General features: G+C 38.6%; 1 protein-coding gene and 1 pseudogene across 1 annotated transcript; both read right to left on the bottom strand.

The window, feature by feature from the left end:
* Positions 1–4231: 4231 nt before the first annotated feature.
* On the bottom strand, positions 4232–9386 carry LOC115955891 (annotated as a pseudogene).
* Positions 9387–10117: 731 nt separating this feature from the next.
* On the bottom strand, positions 10118–11518 carry LOC115956803. Its single transcript, XM_031075090.1, has one exon. It carries the CDS (start codon positions 11516–11518, stop codon positions 10118–10120), a length of 1401 nt encoding a protein of 466 aa, XP_030930950.1.
* Between the last annotated feature and the right edge of the window lie 3384 nt (positions 11519–14902).

Raw genomic sequence — 14902 nt, 5'->3', positions numbered from 1 at the left:
ATTAAAACTAGGTTTGCAGGAAAATGAACAGTTTCCAACTGGATGCAAGTTACAGTGTCTAATAAATGTATATTTAGTGGCACAAATAACATGGAAATTCTATTTAGCTAAAAATTAAGCTAGAGAAGAATGTTGGTTTGAGAAGATGAAGCAAACAATTGGGGAGCAATGTAAACATAGTATGATATTATTACCGGGACAATGGTGAGCGTCGATGGGCATGACTTGAAGAATGGAAGAAGAAGCGGAGGAAGGGGAGACGAGAGAGATGGAGTGCCAAGTGCCGACGGCCAGTAGGCGGAGGAGGGAGAGGTTAAAGCCAAGGAATTTGAAGGGGAAGAGCTTGGCGGTGAGTCGGGAGCAGAAGATTGGACCCTTAGCCCAGCTAAAGGATAACCCTTGCGTGTGGTCCGAATGCATGTGCGTCAAAAAGTACGCCTGGTTGTGCCCCGTCCACCTGTCCATCGATATCAGACCCTTCTCCATTTCCACAGAATCTCTGAGAGAGTAAGAGAGAGAGGTTTCTGTTGTTTTGGTTTTGGGCGGCGAAATTGGTTGTTTTTTGAATTTTAAGCGTTTTTGGATTTTATAAATAGGGGGTGGGATGGGGAATTGGGAATGGATGTCTACGACGTCGTTTACAAGTGAAAGTGTTTTTTTTTTTTTTTTTTACCAGGTGAAAAGGCTAGAAGTTTTATTTAACTGTTAGCTTAAATATACTTTTAAATGAGATATCAAAAGTTCAAAATCCACCTCTCTTTTTGTTTTTAGTCTTCAACCAAAAAAATAAAAATCTATGAGTTTAGTTGTTACTATATTCAAACATGTTATTATTGTTATGAACTTATTATATGAAATTTCTACCTTGTGTAACAAAATGCTTATGAGGTGATTCTAAAAATGCTTGTGTAACAATTGTTTTAGCATCTAACTCAACCATAAGAGCATAAATATTTAAGTTGCTACACAAAGTAAGCCCATCCCACAACCCTCATAACTCTGCCTTAAAGCTGCTAGTAATCCCGATCTTCCTTGCAAACCCAGCCACCCAATTGTCTCTCTCATCCCAAACAACACCACCACAACCTGCTACTCCTGGATTGCCTAAGGAAGCCCCATCCATGTTCAGTTTAGTCCAGCCACTAGGTGGCTTTTCCCATCATACCAACTTGTTTATGCTGCCTTTAGGGGCTTTAGAAGAAGAATAGCAATAACTGAATTCCATTGCTTGATCGATTATCTCAGAAGCCAGCTTTGGATTTAGTGGTTTCCCATTGAAAACATAATTGTTCCTACTCTTCCAGACATGCCAGCCAGCAAAGGATTACGGCAACTTCCAGGGAGGATGTCCATCAATGATACTCTTACTTAACTTCCCATTAAAACTCAACCAATCCTACAATTCTGACCACCAAAAGCCATGATTTATATACTGTACTCCAAGTTGCCTCCATATAAGTTGAACCCGAGGACAGTCCCTTAAAGCGTGGAGTATGGTTTCAACACCCCCTTGGCATATAGCACACTGGTTATCACTACCCACCCTTCACCCTACAAGGCAATCCTTCACTCCAATACTGTTGTGGGTGCACTTCCATAAGAAAAACTTGATACGAGGTAATGTCGCTAGTTTCCAGATCCAATTTACAGTGAAGGGCAGATTTGTATCCTCTGCCATAGTAATCCCATAAGCATTCTTCAAATCAAAGATGCCCCTAGAGTTTCCCACCCATGCTAATCTATCGCTGCCCCTTCCTTGAAAGGAAATTGGGATAGCTTGAAGCATTAACTTGCAATCCAAAGGAACTTCAAAAGGCAGCTTACTCCAATTCCACCCCGAATCTTGAATCACATCCTTAATTTCTAGCAAGGATGCTTCTTGAGTTAAAGGTCCTTGGATCAGCTATTGAATAGGGCATTGTTTAGTTCAATTTCCATACCAAAAACTGATCTTGCTGTCCTTTCCAACCGTCCACCTACTACCCTTCATAAAAACCTCCCTTCCTTTTTTGGTGGCTACCCAAATCCTTGAGCAAGGAAGCCTATCATCATTACTAGAGTTGCTCCTCCTACTAGTATAGTACTTAGCATTGAGCACTTTTGCCCATGGCATCTTTTTCATTGTGCAGCCTCCAATTTAGTTTAGCAAGGAGGGCAGTGTTCCTCCCCCTGGTTGTTTGCAGGCCAAGACCACCTCTATCCTTCGGTTTGGTCACTTTATGCCACCCAACCCAATGGATCTTTCTTGCTGCCTTCGTTGTACCCCACAAGAAGTTTCTGTTAACCCTATCCAACCCATCAAGAATCTTCCCTGGAAGGTGCGCACACTGCATGACATAGGCTAGGGTTGTTGCTAAGGAGGCTTGAATGAGAACATTCAGACTAACCATGGAGAGCAAGTTAGCCTTCCAGCCAGCTAGCTTTTGCTTGACTCTATCCAAGACAAAATTAAAATCATGCGAAGATGATTCAAGATGCTTAATAGGAATTCCCAAATATCTGCCAAGATTTAGAGTTGAGACAAACCCCAAAACATCACTAAGGGTCTCCTTGGTAGCATCATCCACATTAGGCGAGAAATACACTCTTGATTTAGCTTCACTAATAGTTTGCCCTGACACACCACAAAAAATAAAATAATATTGATGCTTATTACTAAATCAATAATATTGTAATTCATTATTAAATTACATGTTAAAAATTAATAAATGTATACACAAATTCATTAAAAATATTAGTAATAAGCATCAATATACATGTTAAAAATTAATATTGTAATTAGTAATATTTTTCGCCTATTACAAATTGTGTATACATTTATAATTTGTAACATTTGTGTATACATTTAGTAACATTTTTTGCCTTCTAGTTTTTATAAATGTATATACACAAATTCGTTACAATATTAGTAATAAGCATCAATATACATGTTAAAAATTAATAAATGTTCAATTATGAATTACAATATACATTTTTCAAAGAATAAAATAAACTTGTAAATCATGCATTGTCATGCATACACAATTTCATTGTTGTTATGCGTGTATTTTTTTTTTTTTTTTTTTTTTGGATATAAAAAAAAATTATATATATATATATTACTTTTTAAATTGTATTAAAAAAATTATTTAATAAATCATTAATGCACCTTAACTATTGCCCTTAAGTGCAATTTTTTGATTATTTTTCTTAATTAATAAGTAAGCTTGGACCGTGATGGAACTGCCACCGGTTCTACCTGAACCATGCAGTCCAACCGCAGTTTAAGGGGTTCATGGGATTTCAAAGAAATCCGATTCTATATGTTTAACAAACCGGATTTCAATCCGATTTCTGATTAGCCCGGTCGAACTATATGGTCTGGTCGGAGTCTAACAATCTTGCTATTTAAGCCCGATTTTTGTGCACAAACAATCAAATTGGAGGGAATTTCAAGATCTTATATAGATATAGATTTTATTTTTTAAAGTGTATGAAAAAATTATTTAATAAAGAATTAATATATCTTAACCATTGCCTTTAGGACACTTGTTAACCAAAGTCTTTGTGTATTAAGGAAATGTAACTGCCAATTTTGTCAAATTTGAGAAGATTCATGTGGTGCAAGTGCAACTAGTAGTGAGTAATGATTCCGCACAGCCCGCACATCCTTTGTGTGATGGTCACTCTAAAAGAATTAAGTGTTTGTAGGATGTGGGGGGTAAAGACTAGAGTTCAAGTCTCTAAGAATAAGCATCACACATATAAATTTAGATTAGACTAGAGTAGAATTCTATCTCAGATATTAAAAAGAAAAAAGGGGGCAATGAGTAATAAAAATTGCACAATATAATGGATGGCGGCCCGAGAAGGACCCTGACCTTTAAATTGTTGTTACTTGTCAGTTTGTAAAAGTAATTTTCGGTTAAGAAAATGACCTTGTAAATAGTTATTAATAAAGTTTAAAGTTAACCACTCATAGTAGGACATAGAATTTTTATTCAGTGGAGGAGCAAGGATGGGTAATCGTTGGGCAGGATGCGGTAATGATATTTATAGATAATGTGAATACAATAATTTCTGTAATTCAGACGTCTTCTAAATCATACTAGAAGTTCTTTAAAATAGCAATAGTCCAAACACAACATAAGAAACCTGAAATCTTATCCATTCCAATTCAAAACGTCAGTACAACAAATACGGGAAAGGATTTACAATAACTTGAAAGAAGTATCCAGCAAAGGAAAATAAGTAGGGAAAAAAATATTTATATTATCTAATTATGAATGCACGGTTAACTTAGCAGGATTAATCATAAAAAAACAACGAGACTCATGATAACCTTAATCATGGATCATCGTGCTCCTAGACTATTTGTTACTTCATTAATTGATTCTGGTTTATTAGAAGAAGTTGAGCTGGATTGATCTCTCCCAATGACAAATGCTGGTCTTTTTGGGGCTGGAAGGTTCACTGTTTCACCATCTAGCATCTTAATAACAATTGACATGGTTGGGCGATCACTTGGGTTAGATTGTACACATAAGAGACCAATATTGAGACACTTCACAAACTGATCTGCAATGCAAGTATCCTGTAGGGTCTCGTCCATTAAATCCATCAACATGTTGTCAGTCCACAATCCCCATGCCTGTGATAATAGACAAACATTGGTATGAAGTAAAAAAATTGCCAAAGCATAGATAATTAGAAAATTCAACATACCTACATACATAACCTAGAATGAAGCAAAAAAGTGACACAAACATAGATAGTTATGAAAATTCAAAATACTTACATAACCTAGAAGGCTCATTGCTTGTTCTGACTTATAAAAACCTGTATTTCTCTTTCCGCTTATAATCTCAAGTAGAACTACACCGAAACTAAAAACATCGGATTTGATTGAGAAGATTCCATCTATCGCATATTCTGGAGATATATAACCACTACATTGCAACGATTGTATAAATTATAATATTAGCAAGGAAATTATGTGCATATTGTCTAAACAAGTTAAGCAGATTGAAGATTTGCCATAATAATCATATTATCTACATGAAACCTACTAAGTTCCAGCTACTTTGCTTGTGATTGCCTCGGTTTGTCTGTCACCAACAATTCTCGCCAATCCAAAGTCAGATATTTTGGGGTTCATTTTGTGATCTAGAAGAATATTGCTGGTTTTCAAATCTCTATGAATAATCCTTAATCTAGAGTCTTGGTGAAGATAAAGAATCCCTCGAGCAATTCCCAGAATGATGTTGAAACGCATCTCCCAATCCAAACTCATACTTTACTTTTGATCTTGCAATTTCCATTTTTCATTTGAAAGAATAATTTTAGCAACTAAAATAAGAAACAATGTTAACATAACATGGATGCTAAAATGGTAGGAGTTAGGTTTAGAAGCCAACCAAATATAGAGAAGTCTAAACTTTTGTTAGGCATGTACTCATAAAGTAAAATCTTTTCACTCCCTTCTATGCAATATCCATGGAGCCTGACAAGGTTTCGATGCTGAAGTTTTGCAATCAATAGCACTTCATTCTTAAATTCTTTTAAACCTTGACCTGAGACTCTTGAAAGCCTCTTTACCGCAATTTCTTGACCACTTGGAAGCTTACCCTAAGACCAAAATTCCCAATGGACAATTAATATTACCATTTACCAAAACAGGCAGACATGAACATTAATGACCAATAAATATTGCTAGAATTACCTTGTAAACAGGCCCATAGCCTCCTTGTCCAAGCTTGTTTTCATCTGAGAAGTTACCTGTAGCGACTCGTATGCTTTCCAAATCATAAAAAGGTAAATCTAAGCCTTTCTCATCTTCTTCTTTCAACTCACCCAAGTCTATCAATTCTTGGACATGGCTTTCACCGTGTAACATGCGGTGTGCTTGATTTCTTTTATTAATTTGTCTATTTTCTAAATTCAGAAGACATTGACGTATCTTAGTTTGCATGTTAAATACATGGAGGAACGTATTACTGGCTTTATTCTGATTCAAATTAACAAAAAACTCAGCATGGTGCATCATATGCATTTTGCAAAGTGCTTACCCTTTCTCTTGCTCATCTTTCTTTGCCATATGCACATAGAAATACTGGCGCAAAGAACAATCACACTAGTTATTCCAATAATAAGAAGCAATTTCATGCTTTTTTTGGATGGAGGAGAATCTACAAGAAAAAAATAAAGACTAGTCATATTTCAATATATAGAATGTGAACAGAAATCTCTCACTTCATGTTTTGTTAAAGTGAAAAAGCTGAAATGATTGAATTAAATGATAATCAAATTTAAAAATATTATGTTTTCATCAATTTCTACAATTTTGATGGCTTTTGAGTGGAATTATAGTGCGCATTTGTATTAAAACTCATTTTCCTCTTTCTTGTATATGTGTGTTTGTTTTTTTAAAAAAAGGTAATTGTCCCACGTTGCTTAAAAGAGTGTGTTGTGTGTTGTGTGTTGTGTGTTGTATAACTTGTTCTACCTTTTTTTAAAAGTGATCATTACTTTTGAGTGGAGTTGTAGTGTGTTTTTGTGTTAGAATCTCTTTCCCTCTCCCTTGTATATGTGTGTTTGTTTCTAAAAAAAATTTATGTTTATTGTTGTGCAAAATACAAACTACAACAATATATGACATGATAATCACATTTAAATTTTCTAAAGGCAATTTTGTAAATTTTTTGAAAGACCTCTCAAATTTCAAAAGTAAGATTAAAAGTGATTACGCACAAGTAAAAGAGAATTCTTGGAAATCAGGATTTTTTTCTCGATTTAGCCAGTCCTAACATTGTGGTAAATTATCAAATCAACCATTATCAAAATTTACTAAAGAAAAAAAAAAATTCAGCGAAGCAACATTAGTCTGATTCATTGCTTCTGAATTTCTAATTAAGCAATTTTAATATGGAATAAGCACATGAAATTGAATCCTAACCTTTTGTACAAGAGTCCAAATTTTATAAGCATGTGATGCAAATAAGAGTTTTACACCCTCCAATACTAGTATACCACATCAACATTTCACAAATGAGTGAATAAGATATACCACACACAATAATTGATCATCATACCCAATTTTAGATACGGGCTGGTCGGAGATAGAGACCAGGGTTACGATGTCAATGCTGGCAACGAAGAGGCCAACAAAGATGACATTAAGGTCGTCACAAAGAAACGTACAATGGATTTCCTTAGTCTGATAAATAGATCATCACGCGTGAATGGTGTTTTTGGCTTTGTTGCTCTTTAGCGCCACAAGCTTCCATGTCCTTCTCTATATTTTATATTTGTTTTGGGTTTTTTTTTTTTTTTTTTTCCTCTAGTCATTGACATAGTCAAGCAATACCATCTTTGCGGTTCAAGCAAGCTGCCAAGCACTATGTTGGATTTACTGCTTTGACCATAGACATACAACTAGTTTTTCTAATTATGATTGTTAGCTCTCCGACAAGAGAGAATCTCTCGTCTTTCTTCAATGTTTATGAAACTGGGTATTATGATTTATGGAGGAATTATTGTGTGTGATAGCATGTATTCACTAACTTATAAATTACTGATGCGTTGTCATGGTATTGGAGGTTGTCAACAACAGGTTTTACACAAGTCTTTATAGAAAGCTCATGGTGCAAAGGCACCTCCTTACACCATTTTATAGGAAAAGTCCACTTACTAGTTACCGCAAACTTGAAGAATAAGAATATAACAAGGATGAATAATGAAAGGAAAGGAAATCAGTAAAAACATCCTAATTCAGAATTCAAATTTCAAAATCGAATTAGACTCCTATCATCTAAAAATAAGGAAAATAGAATAGAGCAAATTAATTATAGAACTGGGTAACTCAAGAACTGCTATCCCTACAACTGAAAGTCTCAAACTAAAACTATACCTACAGTAATTGCCTTACCGGATAACTCGGAAGCTGCAAGTTTGAGATATAGAGTTCCTCCATTAGTGTCAGCGCTTGTGAGTTGTTGCAGATTCAAGAGATCTCCAACATAAATTGAACAATGGTTGCCATAAATATAAGCAGTGCAAGAGCAGTAATTCAAGCAGGTTGATTCACATTCTGATGAACTTCCAAATGCCACAGTTTGTGGATTCTGAGGCAATTTCATGTTGGGCATTTCCCAAAACTTGTCCCTCTTACCATTAGCAAGACTATCATTCCCACACTGCAAACTGGTTTTTCTTGCACACCCAGCTGAAAAATCTGACAACTTCCAACTGTTGCTGGAGGTAGCCTGAAAACCCTTCAAGCAACTACAAAAAGGCAAGGATTGCTGGTTGCATATACCAAAAGGCCCACAAAAAGCATGAACCTCACATTGTGTCCTTGGTTGAGACCGAAACAAATTCCACTGCTTGGTACTTTCCAACCATGAAAGCTGCTGAATCTGCCCCGATATATCCATCACAACTCGAGATATAATAGAAGGATTATAAAGCGAATAGGTGAAATAGCTCTCATTTTCATTTGAAACATAACTGTAGTTGTAAATATAATTGGCTCTCATCTCAGGAACCCAACTGAAAATTTTTCCATCCCAAGGTCCACTGTTCCAGTATAGTTGAGACTTATCATATACAATAACATACGAACTGGTATTTTGCTGCAGCTCAAGAGCGAAGATTCCCGGTGCAGGATCCTCAAAATTCTTCCATGAAATAAGACGTATGTTTTGTTTGGTTCTATTGTTGTATGCCATCTTAGCACCAGGAAGCCATGTATGGGTTGGATTATCAAAACTCTGCCACAAAATTTTTGACGAATTATTAGACCCATCTCTCAGAACAAAATTTCCATCATCTTGAAGCACTGCTTCTAGAGCACCAGAGCTCGTAGGGCTCAAATTTGTTGACCAAATTGGAATTTGAGACTCAATGAACAGAACTAAATTACCATCTGAGATTCTCAATACAGAAGAACCTATATCAGAGACTGGTGTCTCTCTGTTTGCCACCCAAACTATGGTTTTGAGAGAGACTTTCTTGTACCACATGCCTATATAGTAGTTAGAACGAGAAGAGTTACCTGGTGTGAAGAAACCGAGCTCAAAGTTCCCACCGTTAGAGATAATAGTTTGGTCACCAGAGAGAGATTGGTTTGCAGAGATTGTGTCAGCTCCAAGGGAAAGACGATTGTTGAGAGATAGGCAGATGAAGAAAAAAGAAAGCATAAGCCATGGATTCTTCTTGTTATCCATGGCTGCACAGAATTTTGCTGAGAAGCTGTGCTAAAGTTTGACTTTGAAAGAGAGAACAAATGAATGGATCTTGAATTCTAGTTTTAGATTGGAAAATTGTTTTGTTATGGGCTCTGCCCCTTCAGTATTTTCTGATGTAATTCTCTCTGAGCTTGCTCTTTTTTTTTTTCCTCTTTTTCTTTTTTTTCCTTCGACTGTGAAGATAAAAATTTTATTGAATATTGGGGTTGAAAAAGACGCCCATTAAGTATACAAAAGACAAGGACAAAAAACCAAAACCTCCCCGTGGCATAGGGGTACAAACCAAACAAAAGTAAAGGGAAGCAAATAATGGCCAGGAGCTGAACACGTAGTTTCCCCATCACTGCGCATTCGGTTGCTTAGTTTGGTTCAGCTAGATGACTATTCCAACGCTGGTAGTCTTGCATTAGAGTTGTGGCGGCCTGGAGAATGTCCTTTGGCTGGGATTGTTTTTCCCCAAAGCAAAACCTATTTCTGGCATTCCAGATGGACCAAGCCACCGTCGCCAAAGTCTCCACATCCTTCCTTGCAAGCCTATCCTCCAACTGTCGGGCCAAGTGGTAAAAATTCTGCACCACAGCTCCACACTTCTGCAAAGTGGTAAAAAGCTTGCTCTTTTTTCAGCTCTCCTTTGTTTCCCTTTTTGCACTCAATGAAGTATTTCTGCAAATTAATAAAAAAAAATATTGTTGGCCACCTAGCCATGGCCATGTTTATTTAAATAAGTGAATTCAATTTGCTCTCCATTTTTCTTGTAGTTTTCGCAGTAGTTTCATCAATTTTACCTATCAAATTAAAAACCGATTCACGCCTAAGAGCATTTGTATGGAAGTTTTCAAAATGCTAAAATATTATTTTTTTAGCAACACAGATAATAAAATGCCTCTACATTAATTTTCTCCAGATGGAGCCCATTGGTCATAAAACATGGTTTTCACCAAATGGGCTTCTACCTGCTCGAACGGCGAGGGATTCGCCGCTATACATATCATCCTACCATTCAATCTTCCCTTCACACATTGGTGGTAGTTGGACGAGACTAGTCGGTGTTTGTGTAACCAAGGTCTTCTCAAAAGCACATGGTAAGCTACTTCCATTCTGACCACTTGGAAGCGAGCTAGAGAGGCTATAGGGCCTACTTTCAACCATAACTGAATGTGGCCTGCGGTGTACTCACCTCTTCCACCGAATCCCGTTACTTCCATCAGGCATTCTTGGATCTTCTTCTTTGAAATTCCTGCGGCTTGCAAGGTGCTCAATAGAATAAGGTTTACGGAAGTACCTATATCCACCAAGGCCCTCTTGATGGGGATTTGATTTATAGATGCTTCTAAATAGAGAGGCCTCCTATGATTTGGGTGCCCCACTTCCATATCTTCACTGCTAAATGTGATTTCTGTTAATTCTTGCAGGAGGGCCCTGTCTTTTGGCATCTCTGCTGACAGGCATTCCACCCCTACTCCGGAGGTGATGCTTACCAAAGCCTCCATGGCTATTTTTCTTTCTTTTGCTATAAGTCCCAACTGGTCAAATAGATTTTTGAACTTGGCACTCTGTTGAAGAGTGGTAATCGCCGCGGTAGGCAGGGTCAAGTTTTCTTCCTCTTCTTCTCTCGGGTCTGCACATATCACTACTGCTACTACACCCTTTCCCTTGTGGTTTGGGAGTGGGTTTCTTTGGACTTCCTGCTGGGTCAGCTCTAATGTGTCTTCTTTGATCCTGCGGTGCACCAGCGTGCGAAGCGCCCAGCATTCTACGGTGGGATGTTGTACATAGTTGTGCAAGCGGTAGAAGCGAGGATCCCTCCTTTCTTCCTCCGTAGGCTCTCTAGAAACCTGGTTGGGTTTAAAGATCTCGTCTACTATCCATTTGTCAAGTAGCACATCCAACTCCTTAGGAGTGCATGGTAAGGGTAAGGGCGTATCGTACTCCCTCCCCTCTGTTTTCCTTCTCTGGTTTCCAGTGGACACCACTATAGCCTGCGGCGCGCTTCTCTTGTCTAAACTGGGTTTCACGGACTGAGCCATCTTTCTAGCTTTCTGCAATAGCTGTGCGAATTGGGAAATCTCCAGATTCTCCAGGACATCTCTGAACTCCCGAATCATATTGGTTATGCACATTTCTACCAACGTCCTCTCCTCACAGTGATCATAGCAATCAAGTGCTATGCCCCTGAACCGTTTGATGTACTCCATCAGATCCTCTCCATTCCTTTGCTTGGTTGCCTGCAGAGTTGCAAGCGTTACCGTTTCTTCCCCGTGAAAGTATTTTGTGCAAAATACGTCCACCATGTCATCCCAGGTTAGGATTGATCTTGGTTTTAAGCCAATGTACTAGGTGTATGCCCGGTCGCACAGTGACTTTGAAAACTCCCGTAGACACAAGTCTTCGTCTGCTGCGTAAGGGCTAAGGGTGTCAATAAATTTGCTCACGTGCTCTACTGCACTTCCCTTCCTGCTATCGTACTGGGCAAATGCCCTTAGTTCTTACCTCTCGGGTTATGGCTTGCTAAGTACTTTTAGAGGATAGGGAGGTCTTCTTGCATAAAACCTCTTCTTTGGTGTTCTGGCTCTCTCTTGCTCTAAGAGAGCCGCTACCTCAGCCATGGTGATGAAACTCTGTCCTGCGTTCCGAGGGACACCTCCTGCCAGTGTCTCTTCTCTATCTGGCACATAATCCGGGTCATGCTGGCTTCCTTTCTCTTTTGTTTTGTCTGCCTTCAGTTGACGGATCTCTTCCATCATTTGTTGCTGCGAGTGCTGCAATGATTACAATACTTCGACAAGGGTATTGACATTGTCCACGGGGACTCTTGTTTGAGGCTGAGAATCAGCCTCCGTTCTGTTGGCACCTTCTGTTTGGTTAAGTTGCTCTTGGCGAGGTGTTGTTGGCCTGGATTCTGCTTGTGAGGGTACGGTACTCATATTCCGTGTCATCCTGGACTTGGGTGGCATTATTTGTGAAGGGCTCTGTTTTCTTTTCCTTTACCCCTGTCTGTTTCCCAACTCCCTAGTGAAGTCGCCAATTTAATGTGGGGCCTTTTTTGTATATGGTATATTGGACTGCCTCCTGCGGTAATGGGTTGGGCTACCTCCTGCGGTGATGGGCCTTAGTGTTTCTGAGTAAGGGAGCTGGGACCGGTCCAATTGTAACTCAACTTGGGCCGGTTTGTGTATAAACTTATGCCTTGTCTACCAAGAGCAAATTTATAGCAAGCAGAACTGTTGCAGACAAGTTACAGCAAGCAGATATAATAATAACTAAAACAGAGTACTTTGACTATTTAAATAAATGGCTATGTATTCCCTGCTAATAAAGCATGATTACAGTCATAATAATATCAATCATAGAGAAAAATGAAGGAAATAATCCTGGCTAATTTAAATGGGTATAAATTAAGTTTTAAGTTTAGTCTGCCGTAGCAAAGCCAAAGAGGAGAGAACGCCTCTTCTCAATGCAAGTAATCCCCTAGGAAAAAGATTCTGCCATGAGGATTAATGGTTTTGAGAGAGTTAGACCTGAATGGTTATTTCCCAAAAGGAAAGAGTTCTTGTTTGTGTTTTGGAAGAAAGTAAGATTTGAAGGGGGAGAGAGAGAAACCGATCTATTGGTGCATGCCCATTGAACTAACTCTCATTTTTTCTTAGTTTCCTTTCTTTTCTTCTCTGTTTTCTTTCTTATCTTTTTTTCTTTTTCTTCTTGCTCTGTTTTTTCTTTTCACTCCATAAAATATACTCTGTTTTTCTATCCCCTCTACAGGGCATGGCAAGAGCCATTTTATAGCGCCTGCCGTGGCTAGTGTTTTACCGTTTTGCCCTTTAACCGCCTTTGTCTGGTCTGGGCGTACTTGTCGACCACCAGGACTATGCGACATCCACCCTTGCTAGACAGAGGCAAATTTGTTTTACCGTAACATTTCTTCCTACCACGGTATTAATACTTTCTCTCTCTACTCTCAAGGCATGTACCTAACGGTTCCCCCTCAAACTTGCCTCTTTTGGGTGTTCTATCATCCTAACAGGACGTACCTTCCAAAAGAGGCTTGGGCAGGAGCCGCAAATAGATCTTTTCCCCTCTCCCCACCACCAAACCATACACCCTTTACCTCTTACCTCTGGCCCATGGCCCCACCGTGTCCTACATTGGCTGGGTACAAGCTGGTGGTACTTAGGCCGTACTCGTGCTTCCCTTTTAGATTTGTCCAAGAGTCTGTCTGCTGCTCATGCGTGTGCCGTGACCTGGAGACTCTCCGTCTGCATTTCCTGGCCTTTCATGTGGGCTTTCCCTTGGTTTTTCGCTCCATTCAGGAGCTGGGCTTCGTATGATGATGGGCCTTACATTTCTTTGGCTCACTTTTGATTCTCTTTGCCTTGCCACGTTGAATTGTTATTCCTGCCGTAAATAACTTAATCCTACTGGACCTCTTTTTGGGCCAGCCATTTATCCCTTTTCTTAGTGGCCTGTCATGGGCATTGTTTTGCTTTTACTGGGCTCCTACGTTCCTTTGGGCTTTCCTTTGGGCATCCATGGCCCGATTGCTTTCTTTGGGCTTCCTCAGCCTGTTTGCTAATTCCACACTCCCATGGGCCTTTTGCTAACTTCATTGGGCTTCCCCAGCCCAATAACCTTATCCTTATCTTTGGAGTTCATGGGCCTGCCATAAACCCCTTACTTTCTTAGTTTGCATTGCCTTGGGCCTGCGGCAGCCCTTTCTCACTTTTCTACCTCATACTCTGCCCATGGGATGCTATTTCTTTCTTTCCTGGCTTCTTTGAGCCCGCTTGCCTCTTCAAGACCCATTTATTTACTTGTTGGGCCTATGATCCATTATTCCTGCCGCTTGAGCCTAATGAGTTTTTTGCTATTTATCTTTGTCAATTCTTTGCGGCCCTCATTATTGGGCTTTTCTTTCTACTTGGGCTTCCACAAATGGCCCTCAACAATCTTTAAGTGACAAAGGTGGAAAGTGGAAACTTTCATTCCAAAACTATCAGTGAAAATTTTTACAAGTAGCCACAAAATCATGGCACCTACTAACAATCCAATAACAAGGGTACACAGTAAACCTATAGTTTTATTTTATTTCTTTTTTATAAAGAGTAAACATTTCCACAAATGATTATGGTAAAATAGTTCTATGTCCAACATTTCCTAAATATAAGATGACAAAGTTGGGCCATTAATAAATATTGATGCAAATTCGCCATTAATGAAGTAATGTAAATTTCAAGTGTGAAGTTTACATTACCAGTATCACACTCCCCTTCGTGGAAAGCATCTTGTAGGCCTTGGTACAGATCCACCCTAATAGAATCTTAATTGTGCTCAAACCACCTAAGCTAGTGTGTTTCAATTTTACATAATTATCAACAACATATTGTTGTGAAAAGCGTCCTCCATACCAGATCATTGATAGATCATTAGCCCGAATCTTCGACAATAGTAAAAATAGATTTAGGTTTAGTTATTTCGTAGTGTAAGCAGCATTTTGAAGTAATAGATTGAAAATAATAAAACTATTACCTAAAAGATGTATGCATAATAATCATGACATGACACTTTATTTCTATTAGCGTCACGTGTGTTGATATCCCGTCCATATGTTCCAAATGGAAGAAGTATTGGGTACTGCAATGGATCATAATATCCTGCTGTATCTTGAACATTGATCAAAT

Source organism: Quercus lobata, chromosome 8 (genome assembly GCF_001633185.2).
Source record: "Quercus lobata isolate SW786 chromosome 8, ValleyOak3.0 Primary Assembly, whole genome shotgun sequence".
NCBI classification, from domain to species: domain Eukaryota; kingdom Viridiplantae; phylum Streptophyta; class Magnoliopsida; order Fagales; family Fagaceae; genus Quercus; species Quercus lobata.
This window is presented reverse-complemented; position numbering and strand designations above follow the sequence as displayed.

Bases quoted from the DNA above. Each gene is read 5' to 3' on its own strand.
- LOC115956803 (XM_031075090.1), bottom strand. From the start codon at position 11,518: ATGGTGGACGTATTTTGCACAAAATACTTTCACGGGGAAGAAACGGTA.